The sequence below is a fragment of the Schistocerca serialis genome, chromosome 4 (assembly GCF_023864345.2).
Source record: "Schistocerca serialis cubense isolate TAMUIC-IGC-003099 chromosome 4, iqSchSeri2.2, whole genome shotgun sequence".
In the NCBI taxonomy this organism is placed as follows: Eukaryota; Metazoa; Arthropoda; class Insecta; order Orthoptera; family Acrididae; genus Schistocerca; species Schistocerca serialis.
This window is the reverse complement of record NC_064641.1, coordinates 678,002,224-678,027,184: the sequence shown is the minus strand read 5'-3', so window position 1 is coordinate 678,027,184 and position 24,961 is coordinate 678,002,224. Positions and strand designations below refer to the sequence as shown.

The window sequence follows — 24,961 nt, the reverse complement described above, 5'->3', positions numbered from 1 at the left end:
ACAGTTATCACCAAATAAGTCTCACCTGTGTCCTCTGTAAGTTGCTTAAATGCATGGTGAGCTGGCAGCTGTGTTAGCTCCTTGAGTCTCAGGGTCTTCTGGCTCCCTCCCAGGGTGGTTTTCATCAAGACCGTTTCACTACTGATAATCAGGTTTACCTGGAGCCTGCCATCTGAACAGCTTTTACCTACATCAGCTCCATATAGCTGTCTTCTTCAGCCTGCAAAAGGCTTATGACACTACATCCTCGCTGCCGTATGTGAGTGGGGTCTCTGTGGTTTATACAGATGTATAGAAGTATCTGATACATAACATATTACAGAAAACATAAGAAAAATATCTACTATACAAGTCATAGTTTATACATATAGCAGGACATGGCATTCAGATTTTCAGATCTGTGGAACATTGTGTCACAAGACAATTGATACAAAGTCAAAACCACAGCATTACAACACTAAACTATAGAAATAAGTGCAGAGACAATCTAAATTACTAGAATTACAAATTGCAAATATAATCTATAAAGTAACACCTTTAAATTCTTCAAAAGAGAAGAGAAAGAATTCAGAGCCTAAGTGTACAACGAGTGAGCTGACTCGAAAAACTCCAGATGACAGGTACAGACCAGAAGAATATACTCAGTCATGAGTAGAAATATAACACAAAATCAATCAGCCAGATAAACCAGAGTATTTAAGGATATGTTGACTCCTGAAAGGACAAAATAATGAAACAATATTAGGGCCTAAGCATACGATGTGGGGACCGACCCATGAGTCCAAACTGCACCAGGTACACACCAGCAAAAAATGTTTCAACACAACAAAATGAATAAAGTTTATAAACATAGTTAAGCATGAGTTTGCCCACGGCTCATGTTCCAGTGAGATACAGTATTGTTCACGTGACTGTTGTCTCTAAACAAGTGCCACGTCAGTGCTCCTGGAAGAGAGCTGCGGCAGTGACATGGCTCCGTTATTGTTCCCACGTAGTGATTTGCGAAGGTGGAAAAAATCGAGATTTGAGCAGTGATTAAGTACTTAGTGAAGAAAGGTATGAAAGCAAAGGACATTCATTCCGATTTCCAGAATACACTGGGGGCTCTGCTCCTTAATATTCAACTGTTGCAAGTGGGCAAATGAATCTACATTTGGTCAGGAGAGCTTAGCTGATGGTCCACGCAGTGGTCGGCCAAGATGTGTCACTACTCCAGAAATCATTGCAAAAGTGCACAAAATGGTCTTTGAGGATCGTCGATTGAAAGTGCGTGAAATTGCTCACACTTGCCAGATGTCGTCTGAAAGGGTATATCACATTTTAACTGAAGAATTTGAAATGGAAAAATTATCTTCAAGATGGGTGCCCTGACTCTTGATGTTGGATCAACAACACATGCCGTAGCAAAATTACACAAACTAAGGTATGAACTGTTGCCACGCCCACCTTATTCACCTGATATGGCTCCGTCAGATTTCCATCTCTTCCCAAAACATGGACGAAGTTTTACTTCAAACGAAGAATTGATAGCCGGAATTGGCAACTATTTTGCGGGCCTGGGGGAAACTCATTTTCAAGATGGGGTCAAGGCACCGTAACATCGTTGGACCAAGTGCATTAATCTACAAGGAGACTAAATTGAAAAATAAAAAAAGTTTCAGTGATATAAGTACCTTTTTCTATTCTCTTCCAAGAACTTTTCAAACCACCCTCGTAGTAAATGCCTTCCACACTATTTGATAATTGTTCATATAAACTATTTACGTACATAGAGGTCTAGAAGATCAGTAGGGTACAGCCATACAGCAGTGTGGGAGTGGATCCACCCACATCTTTCAGTTTCCTCCTTAGATTTCTCATCACATGCTTCAACAGATAGCTTAATTCCGTTCTAGCATTCACATCAAATCCTGCAGCATTATTTTGTGTACTAAATATGCTGTTCAGTACCTTCCTCACACTGTACGGCATATGCTCTGCCTATTTATATTGCAAAAGTAAGTATATAGGGCTTACGTCATAATGGATTAAAAAGTGTTCGCATATGAAACTTTAATAAACAGAGCTAAATGCAATGAAAAAATGAACTAGTAAGGTGATAATGCAGTAATCTATTACAAAACATAATTATATAGTTGTATGAACCTGCAGATACAGTGTATCATAAATTTAAACTTAGTCAATAGATAAGACAGAATTTTAGAAATCGTATTGTACATACTACATTCCTGACAAGCAAAACACAACTATATAGTCATATGAATCTGCAAACATAGTGTATATCTTCTTCTGGACTATAGGTCAATATGCATTCATGTTCAAAGGTCTTGTCCTCTATACTAAAAGTTAATAGTACCTGAGATTTTACTAGTTTTCTTTGCTTACTCTTACTCCTCTTTACACTACAATGGACATTTCCACAAAATTCTTACTATACTTGACCTTGACTCTAGATTGTTCAGATATACCACAAAGTGGGCTATCTGTATCAATCAGAATCATCTTCTCTATTGTCAGACACGTCATGTAAAAGATCGATTTCAATTTCATCAAGTGCTACATCCATCCTGTCTTCACAGGGTTTTATCTGCTTTACTGTTATTGTAGCATTGCTTTTCTTACTTGTGTTGTCAGGTCAAGATTGAAGACAATGAATGGCTTCCATGGCATAACTAACATCGCATATTACAGAAGAACACAAAATATATTACTGTCAAAATTGCACCTCCTTCTTAGGTCTTCTTTCACTTCGTTCCACCAATTTGGATACAAATTTTGACTAACCACAGCTAGCTTATTCTAGAGTGCCCATTTATCTATCTTATCATCAATCTGGTTCCAGACAAACTTCAAAAAGTTTTCACCTTTATTCTCTAGGCTCACAAATAACTTATCTTTACTGTTTGATCATTAATCTGCATGACATTAATGAAAAACTGATTTGACTGGACTGGTATTCCATGACTCTCACTTACATACATCACTTACCTGACCTCTATTGTCAGCATCAGTCACAGGCAACTCTGACACTTCATTATTCTTAAACTCCACAAATACCCGATAATCATCATCATCATCATCATCATCATCATCATATTTCTCCAAAATTACCTCATCAGCATCATTAATAACACAAGTCTCATCTCCATCAAAGTCACTTACCTTACTGACATTCATTTGACATAAGCTATCAGTCTCATACTTACCGACCTCAGTTATTTCATAGCTCTCATTCACATCTACATCGAAAATACCACTTATTTCAGATCAAATACAGTCATCACCTGATTTACATACATACCACTGTTTTCTGACCAAGAGTTCATTAATACATACTATATATAAATTCTCACTACTCTCACATTCTGATTTGTGATTAGCACCTACATCACCATAGTTAAACATAATATCCCAAAACTTTTGATCAAAACATAAATGAGAAATCTGATATTACTTCTGTTCAATTTCAGGTACCTGTGTCGTACCATTAACATTGTTATTGTTGTCTAATTGCAAGTGCAACCTAGGGTTCCCATGCTTGTTGTGTTTCCTCACCTTCATTGAGGCGAACTGCCATTTCCCGAGTAGCTACTTCTATGATTGTTTCTTCTATTAAAATGCCTATCGTTATTCCCATTATTCCTGTCCTACTGATGTTCAAAATTTCTCTTATTGACACTTTGATCCTGATAGAAGTTACCATAATCCCTGTTTCTGTAATTATTCCCATTGTAATTTCTATCATTCCAATTGTTAATGGGTGGTTTATGGTCGACACTTCCTTATATTCTCACAAATATTTAAAATGTTTCAAACAGCCAACAAACTAAAACGTCTCACTACATTAATTAACAAAAGCGTTTCAGATTTCAGGTAATTGATGGGGAAACAGAACTTTCAGGCACTTTTGAGGCATTCAGAAAATTTGTAATATCTTTGTGGCTGTTTGGTGTATACATTAAAGTCGTACATTCTTTCTACTGCCCTATCCAGCCTGTCAACATATTGTAAAAATTGTTAAAGACAATCGTTGGGTCCATGTACTAAATCCCACTGCAACATTTCTGGTAATGTCCTTTGCATGAAATAATGAGTAGGCCACATGGTATAGGACGTTCTTTATAAAAAGAAATTATGTTCACGTCTCATCACAAAGCGTGGAGACCAGAGGATCGTCCACTGTGACAATAGTATACAAAGTACCCTCTGCCACACTCCATAAACTGGCTTGTTGAGTTTTGCAGAAATGTGCAGACATGAAGACTTGTGGCATTTTTTGGAGAGGCCTATAGAAAATTGACCAGACTTTGGTGGAATTTCATTGATAACTTTAAGAAAGTTACACATACACAAATTAGTGAATTTGTAAGTCATTTAGTACAGATGTAGTGCGCACATATAGTGTCCTATAATGTAGCACCAATTATTAAGATGACTATTACTGCATGCAGTAAGCTTTCTGGTTTTAATTGTGAACTTCCATGTTATGTTTTCACTTTTTGATCGACTATTTCTGCTGTTTTATAATTGGATAATTGTACAATACATTGATACCGTGCTTGGAAACAGTGCACAAGGCCAAAATTGGACATTTGTTAAAAAAAAAAAAGATGGGGTACTTGTCAAAAATAATGAAGCTGGAAAGCTTAAAAATTCCTTTTAACAAATACTTAGCTGTGGTACCCAACATTAAGAAGATAAAGCGAATCGTCTGTTCATTATTAAATTAAGGTAAAAATACTGACTTAGATTAAATGGTAACAGCTTTTGAATAAACATTTCTTTTCTGACTTCAAGGCAATTTCAGAATTTTAAATCACATTTACTGTCTGTGACAAAACTACTGTGTATATTCTTTGTTACAGAATTGCCATAGTAATAAGGAAAGAGAAACAACATTCTAGTTAAGTGAAATTTATATTAGTGTGGATGGTTGAATGAGGAACTTATGAAAAATTGAAAAGTGTCATTGTGTGACTTCAGGAAGACAATAATTGATTCTCCCATCCATTGTAAAGATCAAGGAAACCTGTGTTGCGTAAATTGTAGCCTTTGTTCCTTACACAGATTTCTGGGTATGAAATGAGACAACAGTCAGATTGACACATTTTTTTTTTCTTTTGAAACAATTAATATAGAGAAATCATCCCAGCACTGTTTACAAAAACTTCAGTCCAAAGACTGGTTTGATGCAGCTCTCCATGCTACTCTATCCTGTGCAAGTCTTTTCATCTCCGAGTAACTACTGCAACCTACATCCTTCTGATCTGCTTACTATATTCATCTCTTGGTTTCCCTCTACAATTTTTGCCCTCCACGCTTCCCTCCAATACTAAATTTGTGATCCCTTGTTGCCTCAGAATGTGTCCTACCAACTGTCTTATAGTGAAGTTGTGCCACAACTCCTTTTCTCCCCAATTCTATTCAGTACCTCCTCATTACTTACATATCTACCCATCTAATCTTCAGCATTCTATTGCAGCATCACATTTCAAAAGATTCCATTGTCTTCTTGTCTAAACTGTTTATAATCCATGTTTCACTCCCAAACATAGCTACACTCCATACAAATACTTTCAGAAAAGACTTCCGGACACTTAAATCTATACTCTATGTTAACAAATTTCTTCAGAAACTCTTTCCTTACCATTGCCAGTCCACGTTTTATATCCTTCCTACTACGACCATCATCAGCGATTTTGCTGCCCAAATAGCAAAACTCATCTACTACTTTAAGTGTCTGATTTGATAATCTAATTCCCTCAGTATCACCTGGTTTAATTCAACTAGATTCCATTATCCTTGTTTTGCTTTTATTGATGTTAATCTTACAACCTCCTTTCAAGACACTGTCTATTCCATTCAACTGTTCTTCCAAGTCCTTTTCTATCTGACAGAATTACAGTGTCATCAGCAAACCTCAAAGTTTTTATTTCTTCTCCCTGGATTTTAATTCCTACTCAAAGTTTTTCTTTCGTTTCCTTTACTGCTTGCTCAGTATACAGATTGAATAACATTGCGGATAGGCTACAACCCTGTCTTATTCCCTTCTCAACCACTGCTTCCCTCTGGTGCCCCTCGACTTTTATAACTGACATGTGGTTTTTGTACAAATTGTAAATAGCCTTTCGCTCCCTGTATTTTACCCCTGCCATCTTCAGAATTTGAAAGAGAGTATTCCGGTCAACATTGTCAAAAGCTTTCTCTAAGTCTACAAATGCTATAGCATAAAGTTTCCCATTCCTTGACTACCTCTGTAAATGTAACTACATTTCTACAGAATCCAAACGGATCTTCACCGAGGTCGGCTTCTACCACTTTTTCCATCCATCTGCAAAGAATTTGTATTTTTATTTTGCAGCTGTGATTTATTAACCTGACAGTTCAGTAATTTTTACACCTGTCAGCACCTGCTTTCTTTGGAATTGGAATTATTGTATTCTTCTTGAAGTCTGAGGGTATTTTGCCTGTTTCCCCACAACTTGCTCACCAGGTAGAAGAATTTTGCCGTGGCTGCCTCTCCCAAGGCTATCAGCAGTTCTAATGGAACGTTGTCTACTCCTGAGGCCTTGTTTCAACTTAAGTCTTTCAGTGCTCTGTCAAATTCTTCACACAGTATTATATTCCCCATCTCATCTTCATCTATGTCCTCTTCCATTTCCATAATACTACCCTCAAGTACATCGCCCTTGTATAGACCCTCTATACATTCCGGCCTATTTGCTTTCCCTTCTTTGCTCAGGACTGGTTTTCCATCTGAGCTCTTCACATTCATGCAGGTGGTTCTCTTTTCTCCAAAGGTCTCTCTACTTTTCCGTAGGCAGCATCTGTCTTATCCCTAGTGATATATGTTTCTACATTCTTATATTAGTTCTCTAGCCAGTCTCGCTTAGCCATTTTGCACTTCATGTTGATTTTATTTTTGAGACATTTTTATTACTTTATGGCTGTTTCACTTACTACAATTTTATGTTTTATCCTTTCATCAGTTAAATTCAATATCTCTTGTGTTATCCAAGAATTTCTGCTAGCCCTTGTCTCTTTACCTACTTGATCCTCTGCTGGCTTTGCTATTTCATCTGTCAAAGCTACCCATTCTTCTTCTACTGTAATACTTTCCCCTGTTCTTGACAATCATTCCTTAATGCTACCGGTAAAAGTCTCTAAAACTTCTGATTCTTTCAGTCTATCCAGGTCCCATCTTCTTTAATTTGTGCCTTTATTGCAGATTCTTCCGTTTTAAGCTAAAGTTCATAACCAGTGAATTGTGGCCTGTGCCAACATCTGTCCCTGTAAATGTCTTGCAATTCAAAATCTGGTTTCTAAATCTGTCTAACCATTATATAATCAATCTGAAACCTTCCGATGTCTCCAGGTCTCTTCCATATATACAGCTTTCTTTCGTGATTCATAAACCAATTGTTAATGATGATTAAGTTATGCTCTGTGCAAAATTCTATCAGGCTGCTTCCTCTTTCATTCCTTACCCCCAGTCCATATCACCTACTACTTTTCCTTCTCTTCCTTTTCCTACTATCAAATTCTAGCCCCCTATGACTATTAAATTTTCATCTCCCTTAACTATCTGAATAATTTCTTTTATCTCATCATCTGTGGTGCTAGTTGGCATATAAGCTTGTACTACTGTGGTAGGCATGGGCTTTATGTCTATCTTGCCTGCTGTAGTGTGTTCACAATGTTGTTCGTAGTAGCTTTTTATTCGGTATTAAACCTACTCCTCCATTACCCCTATTTGATTTTGTATTTATAACCCTCTATTCACCTGACCAGAAGTCCTGTTCCTCCTGCCACCAAAATTTATTAAATCCCACTATATGTAACTTTAACATATCCTTTTCCCTTTGTAAATTTTCTAACCTATGTGCTTGATTAAGGGATCTGTCATTCCAGGCTCTGATCCGTAGAATGCTAGTTTTGTTTCTCCTGATAACGATGTCATCCAGAGAAGTCCCCACCAGGAGATCTGAATGGAGGACTATCTTACCTCCAGAATATGTTACCCAAGAGGGCACCATCATCATTTAACCATCCAGTAAAGCTGCATGCCCTTAGGAAAAATTACAGCTATAGTTTCCCCTTGCTTTCATCCGTTCACAGTACAGACACAGCAATGCCGTTTTGGTTGACGTTACAAGGCCACCTCACTCAATCACCCAGACTGTTGCCCCTTCAGCTACTGAAAAGGCTGGTGCCTCTCTTCAGGAACCACTCATTTGCCTGGCCTCTCAACGGAATTAAGAGGAACAAGGAAAAAACCTTCTGAAAACCCATATTGGATGAAATATTGCAAATGGATGAAATACTGCAAAAGCAAATTGAAGAAATTTGTAATGTGGAAGCCATACCCAAAGAGTGGTGAATAGCATAGATCTGTCCATTGTGCAAGTGAGGCAGCATGAAAAGTGACAGCAATTACATATGATTTACACAATTTTATCATTTGCCACTCTGGAGTGATCAAAAGGTAATTAGCAAAGAACTTCAGGAAAAATTGCTCAGTAACCAAATAGATCCACAACCTCAAAACATTCAAAAGTATTGTCTGCTTAGCTCTAAACAGTGTGTGTCAGCCTTTGACATTAACAGTTTGACTCTTTATATTATGAGGCCAATGTAAATTTGGGGTTGACCTGAAACAGCACACCATAAGTACAGTCACCCTGGTAGACACAAAATACAAGATGAGTTTCTAAGGGTGTCGCTTTTATTCCTTTGAGGTCAGAATAGTAGTGCAGCAAGTGGATGACTTGTCTGTGCTGCTTTTCATCCAAACCTGATGAATAAAAATAACATAAAACAGCTGCATCCCCGGAAAATGGAAATGAAATATACTATTTTGTGTCTTATCCTCTCAAATAATGTAGAAATTGCTAGAATCCAAATCAACCTGCTAAAGGAATTTGTGGAATGAACTGGCACACACACATTCTTAAAAAGACGATCATCAAAGATCCCCTTTAAAATTCCATGCATAATGCAGGTACATCAATATATAACGCCCCTTATAATAGTAAGTTTGTTGGAGGTACCCTTTCACGGGGTTTATGACTATGATTGTGTAATTAATTGAGTATAAGCAATCAGACTATTACTTTTATCTTCTAAACACAACATGCAGGGTGATGATTATTGAACTATATGAAATAAAATTGTAATAACTTCTGAATGGTTTGTGTTGGGTTGTTCAAACTGCACAGTTGGCCACGGTGCATGATGGCAAATAGTATGCGCATGCGCCTTGTGGCTGTCGGCCATTTGCACATGAAAATGTCACAGTACAACTTGCCTGAGTTTATAGTGCCGGTGAAGGCTTACTACGTGAGCAGTAACAGCCCAACTGTGGCTCAAAGAAAGTTTGCAACTGAGTTCAAGATGAAGACAGCAGGTCCAAGTGTGCTAACTATCAAGAATTTGATTTGGAAGTTTGAGAGAATGAGTAGTGCTCGTGATGACGGTGTTGGCAATGTCGGTCATTCAAAAAGGGTGAAAACTCTGAAAACATCAAGAAGACGTGTGCTGTGTGTCAAACCAGCCCCAGGAAATCTATCAGACAAGTGAGAAATAACTGGGAGACACTGCGACAAATTATTGTTAAAGATCTGCATCTCCTCACACACAAAATTCAAACCCATCAGCCACTAAGCCCCAGGACCATGAACAGTGGTTGTGTTCTGTCAACACTATTATCCAGAGAACTGCCGAACAGGACTTTGATGTGAATATGATTTGGTTTAGTGACGAAGCCCACTTTCATTTGGAGGGATTCATCAGTAAGCAAAATTGGTGCATTTGGGGGACTGAGAATCTGCATTTCACGATCAAGAAGTCTCTTCACCCTCAACGGGTGACTGTGTGGTATGCAATATCCAGTCACGGAATAATCGGTGTGATATTCCTTGACGGCACGGTGACTACCGAACAGTACGTGAAGGTTTTGGAAGATGATTTGATCTCCAGTGACCCTGATCTCAACAAGATGTGGTTCATGCAAGATGGAGCTCAATCCCATCAAAGCAGGAGAGTGTTTGATGTCCTGGAGCAGCACTTTGGGGATCACATTTAGGCTTTGGGGTACCAAGAGGCTACTGACATGGGCCTCAATTGGCCACCATATTCTCGGAATCTATAAATATGAAACTCCTTGTATGGGCTATATTAAAGAGAAGATGTACAGCAATAAGACCAGAACCTTGCTGAACTGAAAACAGCTATTCAGGAGGTCATCGACAGTATTGATGTTTGGACACTTCAGCGAGTCAAGGAGAACTTTGTTATTCATCTGTACCTGATGATGGCAGGCATATCGAACATGTCTCAACCTAAATCCTGTAGTGATGTTTACATGTTGAGTAAAGTGTGTGCAAGCTTTAGTTTGTAACTAATTTACATTTTTCATATAGTTCAATAATTGTCACCTTGTGTTTTCTAAATGAGAGTAGAGATTAGAGTACAGTATTTGAACATTCGTTTAGCTGGTGTTATTATTTGTAAAGAGGTGAAAAAAATTACTGGCAGTCTAAGTTGGACATATAATTTTGAAATAAGTGTTAATAATTTTAAGCTTCAGAGATTCATTAGATAAAATGAAACCTTCTAACATTTATCTCTTGGAAAGAGTTTTGCAAAATCAGTCATTAACAAGAGCTTCTACATAGCACTCTACTATGAGGTATTAACAGACTAGCAATACTCTCCCTCACAATAAGGTTTACCAACTGAACAGTCTAACTTTGAAAGAATGTTTCTCGTACAGTATCTATTCAGGCAATGATCAAATGTGTTTCTAGAATAAGGAGGCCCTCTCAGTAGGTACACTTACTTGGAATGCTCTTAAAGCAAAATCACTTTACTCAAAATTCAGCTTTTTATCAATTCTTTGTTTAAGACTGGTTTCATAACAGAGTGGAATAATATGTTAGTTATTTTTTCAACAAGTAAATTTTCAGTTCAGATTGTGAAATCTAAGAAAGCAATCTTTCTTAAATTTGACTAGTGATTTTATTCCTGTTTTAAGCACTTCAGCTATTACATCATTATAATCATCACCATCATTATTAACAAAACCAAAATGCCCTTTAAAATTAGATTCAGTATTGTGGACACTCAGCATAACATCAGGAATTGGGAATAGGATATGAGCACAGGTTAAATGCCTAAGGTCAATGACTGTTTGGTAACACATGAAATTTAAATTTCACAAATATATTAGTTCACAATAAAGGAGATACTGATTCATGGATGGCATGTATTAGTATTGCGCAAGTGTGATTCATCACGTAAGTTGCTCTAATGTAATTCTTCTTTCTGGAGCTTGCACAAACATTCCATGTTGTAGTAAGCTGGTAATGCATTCATTTGAGGCTCATTTTCAGTAGATTTGCAGATAATTACCCATGCTTCTGCACCAAGATGTTGACAGTCTAAAGGCTAGTGACTGGCTGGTGGCCATTCTGCTCTTGGTGCATTGTCCACCTCCTACATGCCTAGGGTCTTCCCTCCAGCTTTTCCTTCCTTAAAAATACATTATTACCTATCAATCCCTGTGTACGAATCATTAATAGGACCATCATTTTTTCATACATAAATAAAACAAAAAATATTCATTGCTACAAATAGTGAAAAATATATACATTTATGAACAGACAATAATGATGCAGCAGTTACATTAATGGCATAAAGTATTGGTGCTACCGACATAGTAGAAAAAATTAAGTATATTGGTAATATCGTTATAAAAACAGCTTGACCATGAATATGCGAAGTTGCGATGACCTCTCTCAGCAGAATATGTAATTATACAACAGTTCTGAAACCATTAGTTTTGTAAGTAAGTGAAACCTTGTTCTTGGGTGGCAGTAAAGGACAAGAATGTGTACAGTATCATTAGAAGAAAACTGGGATCCAATAACAAGAATGGCATTCATGAAAATAATTGACAAAGGAATTTACAATAAAGTATATAAACTCATAGGGATGATACGCAAAAGATAAGCATGATGTTCTGGTCAGCTGAAATGAGTGGACAGAATTAGGAAGACTATAAAGATGTTTAAACTGTTTCGGTATAAAACCCTAAACCACAATGCCCCGGTTTACAAGTACCGGAGGAAGCATCCTATAAATCTAGCCTGAAGATGCTTTTGACAGATATCTCTTCCACAAGAAGATAGTGAGAAACAGGCTGAATTGAAACTAATGACCAAAAACAAGATGTGAAGTGTGAACAAACCATCTCATGAGCCGGCCGAAGTGGCCGTGCGGTTAAAGGCGCTGCAGTCTGGAACCGCAAGACCGCTACGGTCGCAGGTTCGAATCCTGCCTCGGGCATGGATGTTTGTGATGTCCTTAGGTTAGTTAGGTTTAACTAGTTCTAAGTTCTAGGGGACTAATGACCTTAGCAGTTGAGTCCCATAGTGCTCAGAGCCATTTGAACCATTTTTGAAACCATCTCATGAACATTGCAGGAATAGTGTGTTTAGAAGGAAGCAAAGCTCACTGCTTGTGAAAACGTTATGTAATCTCGTGAACTCAGTTCTGCCAAACCAGAAAAATTACCCTGTTGGCATTTTCAGTGATATTTCCATAACCTATGATTGTTGATTTATTTTACAGAAGTACCAGCAGCAGATGCTTTTTCCCTGTTAATGTGCATCTTTACTCATCCTACATCATTGAAGGCTCTCCTTGATGATGGAATTTACGAAATATGATGTGTGAATGAATGAATGCTGTATGCAAAATGATAGTGTGGTCCAAGAGGCCCTCAACAAATAAATAATAAAAGTATAATATTTGAATATGTCTGTAACAGATAAATAAAGTATTAATGTAACATCATCATAAGAGGCAAAACACAGATAATACTGTTCCTACCATGTCATGAAATGGTTGTACATGATGGAATGACATCAGGGACACTGCTAGAATGTAATGGTACCTGCTAGCCCAGAACCAAGTGAAACCGAAGAGGCCACTTTTCACCAGTGGAAGGACGATGGTTGAAATTGCTGACCATTTTACTTGCTTCTCTTTTTTCTGCACTTTTTTGTGTAGATATCTACAAAGAGGTCTACTTTTAAGTCTAAGCTCTTTTTCATTCTAACCAACAAGTCTTGGTCACTAAAAATTAAACCCTTTTAAACTAATTTTGCACCTGGCATTTCTAGTCTTGTGTGAAGGAAGTTCACGTTTTGTGATAAATTGTACAAGATATTATAATGTTTCTATTTGTAAAACTATGTTATGGACAAACCCATTATTTTCAGTTGATATTGACAATGTGTATGAGGATGCTGAAGATGTAGAAAGGAAACCAAGGTCATCGTCTTCAACTTTAACTTGGAAAAAGAAGGGGAAGCATTTGTCATCGTGGTCCATAGATGTGAAATTTGCATTCCGCATAAGTGCCATATGCCGCCTGAACTGCGATGTAACACGAACAGAGGTAATGTATGTGCATTAATATTTTGCATTATTGAAATTCCTTTTTATTGGTAAGGATTTGCACTATTGACACACATCTCTATTAAGAATGGTTGACTGTTGCATGTTAGAAGTTTTATTTACTGTTTTAAGTTTGGATGAATGAATAAACAAACTTTTGAACTTCTTGAAATATACTGTTCGTTAGCACAAGCTATAACTTGTCAAAATTCAATAGAAAAGCAGTGCCCACCATTTTAAAAGCTTTGTGTGATAAGTGTAATCTAGCAGTACATACTCTTATGTAATGGTACAGCAATGGAAATTACAGAATGAAAACAAACTAACAAAAATTACGAAAGGCAACTGCTGACCTGTAGATGAATGAAACATGACACATATCTATGCTCTTTATCAGAAAATTGCAACAGTTACGTGGTTCATTCCTTTTCTAATGGTCCCCCTCCTACACCTCTCCTCCCCCACCCCTGCCCCCCTTCCTCATTCCCCTCCTTTTCCTGTATTGTAGTGTTGGACACAAGATTCTCATCTCATCGGTTTAATATTCTAGCCTTTGAAATGATTTCCCAATCTCTTTTTTGAGTTAGATGTTAATGATGACTGCATCTCTGTCAGTAATTGACTTCTTCCTCAATGTTGCCATTAATTAACTTAAAACTCAGCCTCTGATCAGCACAAAATGTATATGTGAAACGTCTTCTGAAAAGTCTGAATCATATTAAAATCTTCCTCTAAAATGAAAAATATGTCCTGATACTCCAGCAAAAGTCACCTGTAGTTGAAGAATTCCACAGGCCTCATCTAGCTTAGAAGTCAGCAAAAATAAATGAGAAAACCATTGCTCATTATTACAAGGTAAGCTTTAAGTGCTCTGAAATGAGAACCACTTACTTGTGATCAATATAGATGTTTATTGTCTACATCGTGACTCTGATAACATTAAAAATGTCACACCAATGAATTAATAGCAAAATTATACAACACTAGTTTATTTTAACAATTCTAAGAATGTCCCAGGACAGTGAGTGTATGCTTCTCATTGAGTGATGGAAATTAGTGGGGCATGCAGTTAGTGACCAATTGCTTGTTGTGGCTCAGTCAGTGGAGGCATCACATATTCTCCCAGTACTCAGGAGTAACTGAAATACAGGACAAATGATTTTTCGTAGTAACAGAAAAGTGCAATACTCCTACTTTAAAATACATTAAATAATGATGAAACCTTTGGCATGTACATTCGGTTGGCGGCTCCTGAAAAACAGGTGCCACAAATGAATTTGCTACACTACACTTTGCATTGACGTACCCTAAAAATATATTGCCTGTTCTCCATTAGAGAACATGGTTTTCTTTCTCCAGTTTATATCCATCCAGCTGATGTGCTTTTCAGCAGTTGAAGACAGTATATAGGTTCCAGAATATCCAATTGCAGCAAAAAATCTAGCCTTTGTGAAAGTGTCTCATTTGATAACTGACTACATAAGGCAGTGCATACACTATCTGCTTGTGCATTTTTGTGGGGTCAAAATGATCCAAATTTCATACTGAAAAGCTTTTGTAAAATGATTGAACCTCCAATGGAAAAATTTGGTCAACTTAGTCAACTCTACTTTCTTTTGTTATGTGCATTCGTAGTACTTTCAAGATGTATTCATACATATCATGGTGTAATTCCTCATGTTCAGACAGTTATGTAGCAGCCCTTCTTTCCTAGCAGTTGTTAATGATTACTGGTGCTAGACAACTGCAGGTATACCAGCAAGTCAAGAGTTAGGAAAATATTACGTGAGGTCAAATAACTGATTTGGTGCCACACACATTAAAACAAGAAATGGCATTTTAATTCTTTAGTTTCAATTAAATGAAGATGTAAGTTAATTGCCCTGTACAGCTCAGAGTGCCTGGTGTGGTTGAAATGTTAGTTGTGAAGATAATAGCATTTTGCATCACTTATCACTCACTGATAGTGATTCTTTGATTTCAGGTGACAACTGCCTCTGGTTCTGGTGTGCACTTCGCACCATTGAATGAATTGTTAAATGCATTAGACACACAAGGTTATGATAAACACCTGCCTTTCTGAAAAAATGAAATATGTTAATAATGCATATAAATTTAAGTGCTAGAAAAAATATGGCTGGAGTGTAGTCTTATAAGAAGGTGATATCTGGACAATAAACAGTGTAGATGAGAACTGATTCAAAGGTTTTGAAATGTCGTGTACAGGAGAGTGTTGAAGACTCGATGGGTAGATTGCATAACTAATGTAGAAATAACTCAATTTGGAAGGAAAGAATTTTTGGCATATCTTGACTAAAAGAAAGATGTAGGTTGATGAGACATATCCTATACAGTAAATAAGTTTAAATGGGTGTGGATTGCAGAAGTTATTTAGAGATGACGAGACTTGCACAGGATAGTTTAGTGTGGAGCACTTCGCAAAACAAATCGTGCTACAGAGAACCACAACAAAACAACAACAACTCACTTAATAACAGATTCACAGATTATTGTAACACTTGACACTCACAGTTGCTTCTGTTATGAATTTTTATGAATCCTGCTACTTATTCTCTCTCTAGTAAATTGAACACGTTCATACTATTTCAGGTGGGAGTGCAAGCAGGCCTCTTTCATGGAGGTAAGTCACTTGCTGAGCCGCAGAAGACAAGTGAGAAGCAAGTGTCGAAGGATGGGGAGTGTGAGTGGGAGGAGGATTTGCAGTTTGACATACAAGTCTGTAACATCCCACGAATGGCACGTCTCTGCCTTGTTGTTTATGAGATCTCAAAGACTGCCAAAGGTTCCAAATTTCGCAGATTAAAGGATTCAAAGCAGGTAGGTCTCAAGTATTTTTTATTTGATAACAGGTATTACAGTTTGTTGAACTTTTTTAATAATATATGAAGATCATGTGTCATAATGAGTTACACAGCTTACCTTCCTAATGGAAATAAAAATCATACATTACACTGGTTGCATGTAAACTTGTATTGCTCCTTCCTTTGTTATGCTTTAATTACATTTTTGGCAAAAATGTTACTTACTGAAAACCCTGGATTTACTATTTTTTTAAAAGTTTACCACACAAAAATAAATTCTAATTACAATAAAACAAAGACAGAGAAAGCTTTCATTATGAACATCAGCTAATTATTCTATACTTACAGATTGTGAGAATGAGTGTTGAGTAAGAGTATAATAGATCAAAGTCCCTGCTAATTGAAAGAGGATGAGGAGACCAGTGTAACAAATATTAGAAAAAGAGTAAATAAAAATGTAGTTAAAACATCAACCTTAGTTCTAATGTTCCATATATTTATACCTTCAGAGCTCGCAACAGCAAGATTCATATGCCTAAAGTCAGGCTGTACGTAGAAAACTCAATATACCATTTTAATGGTTTGACCACACGATACTGGTCTCTATACTTCAGTTAAAATAACTTTGTGACCTATATTTCAATGAGTAAATTGGTAGGGGCTGGTATCAGACAATCACAGACGTTTCTCAGCTCCACATGCTCAGTCTGATACTTGTTTTGCAGTCACAAGCAGTACAGCCACACCAGGTGATAGAAGCTGCATAAGTTATTGAGAGTGTGAGCATATGATATGTTGTGTCTGAGCCAGAAACTTCACTCCCCACTATTAATGAGTGTCAGTGACAAAAATGATTTTAGTTGAAGTATAGAAGGCAAGTTATTCAAGTTTGTTCTTTATGATATTTTAAAGGAAGTGAAAAAAAAGTAGAAAAACCAAAATAATGAGGGGATAATCTATATGAAAGCAAAATAATCCTATAAGGCCAGGAAAAGGATAACATCTTATTTATTATCTTTCAAACAGTGAAATAGTGTCTGATATTTGCTATGTAAGTATTTTGGCCCTTTCATGTTTTATATTAATGAGTAAGACTGGATTATAATCATTTGCATGTTGTATGTGTATTTTGCATATTTACATCCTTCTCACCAGTCATTGTTGGCTAAAAATTGGTCATGATGCATGTTTTTGCTCTATGTTTACAATATTTTAAAAATCTAGATGGGCAATCTCTAGCTCAGTCTTGTTTCTATGTCTCACAGAGTGAGTGGAACCTATAACTGCAGGTGATTGCTAACCAAGAGACAACTAGCTAGTGGACTGATTACTGAACAGAAACACACAGGCAGAGTTCTTTCTTAATGCCCTCCTCTGTCATACTGCACATGTCGTGCATGTGCATTGTTTCAGTTTAGTTTTCATTTTATTTGTTCAGATTTTAATGTGCCTACATGTACCGTGTAATGTCTTGTGCATAATGCCACCTGGAAAAAGAAATCTTGATTTGTGGATAGCTGACCATTCTGTAACATTTACACATGACAGAAATGTTTTATATTGTTGAGTTCGTGAGGAAAACGTTTTGTGAAAAAAAAAAAAGTTTCAAATAAACCAGCATGTCAAGCCAAGTCTTTATCACTGGATGCAAAAGACAGTGGCAAGTAGCAGTAGCAGGGATTTAACCTCCAAAGGTAAACAAAAAATCACTTAAAAATGGATTTATGTGAAGTACTCATTGCAAGTAATATTCATCTTTGCACAAACTTAAAAGCCCTGTTCTGAAATATTTCCTGCACAAATATTGCTTAAATCAAAATATACCAAATGAATCAATGTTACATAAAAATTACATAGTGACATTTTACCAACATGTTCTGGAAAAAATATGCAAAGAACTTGAGGACAACTTTATTTGGCTTTCAGTTGACTAAACTACTGACACTTGTGGTTGTTACATTGGAAATTTAACTGTTGGTGCACACCAGATTTGTGAATGAGAGTATTAGAATAATATTTCCAGAATCTTTTGCAGGTCAAAGGGTGTTTCTCTCAGATGCTGCTTCCTATATGATAAAAGCAGCAAAAACACTCTTAAGCATTTTATCCCAATTTCATTCATGTGATGTACTTCGGGCACAGAGTAAACCGCCTTGCTGAAGAACTACGATCCATGTTTGTGAATGTAAATAAACTGATTTCATCCACAAATAAAGTGTTTCTTAAGGCACGTGCTTGCATAAAGACCTAGGAAGGAAAACTACCAAATGTGCCTTTACATGCAGAACCAGTGGTAACTGATTGGAGTATGTGGGTCGAAGCTGTGTTGTTCTACAATGAATGAATGTTTTGAGGCCATCAGAAGTGTAGTATACGACTTTGATAGAGCAGAGGCTTTGGCAGTTTTCCAGTGCAAGGAAGCATTTAATGATTGCTTCCAGTATTAAAAAAAAACATTGCTCTCATTAGCACCCATTTTTTCATATACCTGTGAGTATTAAAAAGCTTGAAACTCAAGGTTTGGTGTTGAATGAATCCTTTCATTTAACCAATAAAATTAGCCTGGTGAACTCCTCATTTCTGGAGGTATTCCTGAGAAAACTTAAAGAATAGTTTGAAAACATTTTGAACAATAACTCAAGCTTTGAATCCTTGTCTCATATTGATAGTTTTATTAATGGGATGGGTAAACTTGTGCCAGAAACAAGTGCTGTAGAATGGTCTTTTTCTGCTTATAAAAATGTTTTAAGTGTTTTACAACACAAACTTACTGCTGAACATTTGGAACAGTACCCAATTGTTTATGGGTACGGTAGTAACAAAATGTAGAATTTGTAAACAGTACTTCAGTCGGTAATATTAAACATTAATGTTGTTCAAAAAAATTCCTGATTGTATGTTGTTTTTGAAATAAAATGTTACTGAGTTATTGTATGTGCCCCTCTGGGTGTGACCTATCTCGAAGTTGGACCTGTGCATACCGATTGTTTTGCAACAACTGAATGCATGCAGCATGGCCACAGGTCTGTTTGACCCATGGGAGAGTGTCACAGAGATGCCAAAGAAACTGAACTGGTAGACTCTTGAACATAGATGTAAACTGTTCTGAGAATGTCTGCTGTTGAAGTCAAGAACCGGCTTTAAAAGATGACTTTAGGAATATACCACAATACACTACATATCACTCACATAGGGATCGTGAGGACAAGATCAGAATAATTGCAGCATGCACAGAGGCATTCAACCAACCATTCTTCCTGCACTCCATAAATGAATGGAATCATGGGAAACTCTGTTAACTGGCACAATGAGACGTACCCTCTGCCATACATTTCACAGTGGTTTATGGAGTATAGATGTAGATATTGGAAAATTCAAGTTTTAGCTCTCTTTAACTTTTACTTGTTCTCACATCTGAGACCCATCCATCACCACTTATAAAAGAATGAATTATAAAATATTTTGTGTCCAGTGAAGATCTCATGGTAATCATAGATGGTTATTTTGTATGGAATATTCTCAGTGGAATGATGTTGGACAGAATACATTGACCTAAAAAAGAATATGTAAAAAAAAGTACTTTTTTACATAACAGACATTGGTTCACTGCCAGGCTGAGAAATTTTCTCCTTGCCTTCATAATAGGCTATGGTGCTCTGTTACCATTTGCTACATAGCTTAAGCTCTTATGGTGGCCACTTATTGTCAGAATAAATATATATTCTCAGTGTGATGTAGCATACATACATAACAACTGCTGTAAGGCCATTCTCAGCCATTAAACTTGTAACATGCTAACTTCTCTCACAGACAATGCTCAGGGGAAGACATTTGATGACTTGCGCTCTACTGAGTGCACCAAACTGAACAGATCCTGAAATGAAACTGACAAAACAGTTGCTCAGCATGCTGAACTACACATGACATTACCTGATCAAAATTATCAAGATACCTATTACTGAACATTAATAGGGCAGCATCTACCTTTTGCCTTTGTGACAGATTGAACGCTGCTATACTTTAAATGCAGTGCCTGAATATCTATGGGGAAATGGCAGCACATCCTCCTCAAAAACCCAAACCAGAGAAGGTAGTGATGTTGGACACTGGGCAAAATTGATTTACTAACTTATCCCAAAGGTGTTCATTGGGTTCAGTTCAGGATGCTGTGCAGACCATCCCATTTCAGGAATATTATTGTCCACAAGCCATTGCCCCACAGATGATGCTGAATGACAGGATACAACATGAAACTTCCTGGCAGATTAAAACTGTGTGCTGGACTGTTACTCTGGTCTTGAGTTCGAGTCTTGGTCCGGCACATAGTTTTAATCTGCAGGAGGTTTCATATCAGCCCACAGTCAGCTGCAGAGTGAAAATTCATTCAGGACACAACATGTTGATACAAGTAATCACATTGAAATTGTTCATCTAATGTATGCAGTTCACAATACTGTACAATGTGTTCATATCCTTCCGCATTTATCGTTTTCTTAAGTGCGATAAGAGGACCACATCATAACCATGAAGCTCACTCTCATACCATAACACTACCTCCTCTGTATATCACTTTTAGCACTACACCTGATGGTGGGTAACTTCCTCCACGCATTCACCAAATCCCTTGCATCAGATTTCCACAGGGTATAGTGTGATATATTGCACCAAACCACTCATTTTCAATTATCCACTGTCTAGTGGCATTGTTCTGTACATGAACTCAAGCATCGCTTAGCATTGACCACAGAAATGTTAGGCCTATGAGGAGCTACACAACCATTGTACCGCAATCATGTTGCTAGTTGGAGCGCTGGTAGCACTCTGAAACTCATGAATGACTACTTTTGGTGTTTTTTTGTAACCACTCTTTGCAACTGTGAACAACAATTAAAAAAAACACTCCACTCAATAACCATTTACATTTTCATAAAAATTACAATAATTAAAAAAGGTAAGAATGATGAGCCATTTCCAAAAGCCGCATAGCTGTATGAAGGGTCTTTATTTGCAACTGCCAGTTTCATGTCAGTATAGACACATCTTCAGGTTTATAATGGTTGTATTTTCATAATGCAGATGGACATTACAGCATCCTACCATTCAGGAAGTTACCCATGTTAAGAATCAAACCACAGTGGTGGGTTGTCATAATAAAATTAAGTACACTCAAAAGATGTTTGTTGAAAGTGTGCAAAGCATGGCTGCTGAATGAGCCAGGCGAGATAACACCTCATAGAATATATTACAGGATTGGTAGACACCAGCTGTATAAAACGGATAGCAACATGGCATATATATGCATATCATACCCACCATTGTGGTGTGATTCTTAACATGGGTAACATGCTGAATGCCGGGACTCCGTAATTGTCCATCTACATTATGAAAATATAACCCTTATAAACTTGTAGATGTATCTATACCTATGTTAATCTGCTAGTTGCAAATAAAGCAGGTTTGTGCAGCTATGCGGCTTTTGGAGACACCTGAGCATTCTTCACTTTTTTAATTGTTATAATTTTTATGATAATTTGAATGGTTATTGAGTTGAGCATTTTTTAATTGTTGCCCCCCGTGTCTCCGAGCTGTGCTTCCCCTCTCTCGAAAGTTATTTTTAAAAGTGGTTTACTCTCTGCAATGTCCAGTGGTCCCTGTATGGTCCCTATCCATTAGTGTATAAGGTCTACCTGTTCTTGGTTCAGCTTTTATTCTTCCTAGGCATTTTCCACTTCACAGTCACATCACCATCAGTCATCTTGGGTAGATTTAAAAGGTTTGAAATGAAATGTCCCTGATAGATTTGTTACAAAGATGCTCCTAAAGATTCCATCACATCATTGTCGGAATGACTTAGTGACAACCTCTCCATTAGGATGCAATGGTGAGTGTCTGCTCTGTGAGAGTTAGGCATGGATGACTCTGGAAAGATGCATATGCAGTCATATTATTGATAACATTACAACATGTTGGCTAGTTAGGACAAACACAATCATATAATAAAACAGATAAAGGAGTAGTTGTGTCAGGACTACCCTCACCACTAAGTGATCACTGATGAGCAATGATACTTTACCAAGTCATGACAAAAGCCATTTAGTGGTAGCTTCACCATGCAGTAAATGCTAAGGAAGGTTTCATCATGTTATGTAAGTAAATGAAGGTGACCTGAAAATTTCCCTGGTTGTGGCTAGAAGCTGTTTCAATTTCCATATTAAACAAGGGAAGAACTGTACCCACCCAGTGTAATGCTAACACCAAGGGATTTTCAGGAAAGCCTTTGGAACATACGGTTAACTACTTCTGCGGTAGGTTCCTAGAATTCATCAGGTCCTCACTTACCACTATTATGGGTTTGGTAATGTCATTCTACCATTGTTAACCTGGCTCTGCTGTTGGGAGCAGTATAACAAGTGTTTTTGTGCAGACATCGCCTAATACCTAATATCTTGTTTCTTCAGTCTAAAGGGATGTGAATTAACAATACTAAGTGAAGACAGATCCAGTGGGTTAAGTGCAAGTTCATTTTCAACAGAAGAATGGTAGCCCTCAAAGATGTACAACAGTTCCTCATTCACTGACAATAATAGATCATCCACAGTAATAATTCCATGCAGTGCTTCTTATTTGTGGATGACATTTGATTTTCTGCCGTTCATGTAAGAATTACAAGGTAGCTGCATCTAGCAGTTATGGGGCTAAAGTCATCAGAAAAACCCAGTTTTAAGTTTTTGACTGAAAAAAAGTAATGAATTCTTTACAGAAGAATGGAAAATGTGATAGCTCACGTTGGGGAAAATCGGTGTGTATACTGAAGAAATGTAGGAACATGCGAGGCAATACTGACCCTGTGACTTATCTTAGAAGACAAGTTAAGGAAAGGCAAATCTACTTTTATAGCATTGGTAGATGTAGAGAAAACTTTTGACAGTATTGACTGGAATACTCTCTTTGTAATTGTGGTGCTAGCAGATGTAAAATATAGGGAGCAAAAAGCCATTTACAACTTGTACAGAAACCAGATGACAGGTATAACGAGTCGATGGCTGTGAAAAGGAAGCAGTGGTTGAGAAGGGAGTGAGACAGTGTTGTACCCGACCCACAATGATATTTAATCTGTACATTGAGCAAGCAGTAAAGGAAACCAAAGAAAAATTTGGAGTAGCGATTTCAGGGAGAAGAAATAAAAAACTTTGAGGTTTGCTGATGACATTGTAATTCTATCAGAGACAGCAAAGGACTTGGAAGAGCAGGTAAGGAGAATGGACAGTGTCTTGAAAGGAGGATATAAGATGAACACCAACAAAAGTAAAACAAAGATAATGGAATGTAGTGTAATTAAATCAGTTGACGCTGAGGGTATTAGATTAGGAAACAAGACAGTGAAAGAAGTAGACGAGTTTTGCTGTTTGGGCAGCAAAATAACTGATGATGATTGAGACATGGTATTTACTGGTATTAAGGAAAATGTGGAAGGGAGGACCCACCAGTGTAACTTTCTTTTCACACAACCAGTTTATTTAACATTATATAATAATAAATTTGTTTTCTTTACAAATTAACAAATGTGTTAAATGAATAAGCTTTTACAGGAGAAATCCAAACAAGAACAACATGGCAGTAATTACAAGGCCCCAGTCCTGAAGACCGCCCAGTATGGGGTGAAACAGCGGTGTTTACTATCGTGCTGTACACAGCTTCTCTTATTAAATGCCCTTTTGCAACACATGAAAACATATAAGTAATATTGATAACATATTATTTGGAAACTGTATGTGCAAAGGTTCGGGGTTAAGATGTGCACCTATGCTTAAAGGTTAAACAAATGAGGAAACAGTTATGAAAATGATAAGGCTTGCTTCAAAGCAAGCAACCTTTTCATTTCAATCAGGAACAAGGTGCGACTGGATCCCAACCCCTCCCTTTTGACAATCTTATTCTGACTAAAGTCCTGGTGACAATTGGCCATTAATATGTCAATAGTTAGATTGCTTTTCAGTCACGAAGGCCGCTCTGAAGGAACATTTTAAAATGTTACGTATGAGCACTTATTACAAGAGACTCACTTGGTGGGACCACAAGATCCAGTTAAAAATACAGCAATAATGACCTGGTCTTTCAAAGGCAGGAATGCACAGCTTAGTACAACAGGTAGTTCAGATTATCTCAAATACAGTTACAATCAAGGAATTGAACTGGTTAGCATCTAAATCTAACGACAAGACCCTGTTTGTTTAATGGCAACCTGTGCCTTGGTACAATTGTTCAGAGTGTATTTCCGACCAGGAGCTGATTCATTAAAACATTAATGATCGGGTATGAACTAGAAAGGAAGGGGAATATAATATCAGAACAAATTTTCAAACTACAACTAGTGTCTAGTACAATACTACGGTCTATATTTTCGACCAAAGAGATGCCTGAGTAAAACTCTGAGGGCAGATACAAACCAGAAAATAATTAGGAGGTCAGGTAGACAATGACACCAATCACCACAAGGATTACAGAATGTTACTCCCCTTTATCAGCAAGCAGCTCCATAGATCCACAGTGCGTCGTGGCATTTACTGAGTGGTGCTGTTGACAGCCAGGTAGAAGGGGGCAGCCAGGCCACGAGCAGTCATCCAACACAAATGTTGCCAGTCAACTGATGGGATGTCGGCCTGCTGCTTGTTGTC

General features: G+C 37.3%; 1 protein-coding gene across 1 annotated transcript in view; it reads left to right on the top strand.

Annotated features, from left to right (window-relative positions):
• Nucleotides 1-24,961, top strand: part of LOC126473159 (phosphatidylinositol 4,5-bisphosphate 3-kinase catalytic subunit delta isoform) — a 165,476-nt gene that overhangs the window by 27,514 nt on the left and 113,001 nt on the right. Inside the window, exons 6-7 of the mRNA XM_050100021.1 lie at nt 13,287-13,465; nt 16,075-16,302. Of these exons, the coding sequence (XP_049955978.1) occupies nt 13,287-13,465; nt 16,075-16,302 (407 nt within the window). The remainder of the gene's footprint in view (nt 1-13,286; nt 13,466-16,074; nt 16,303-24,961) is intronic.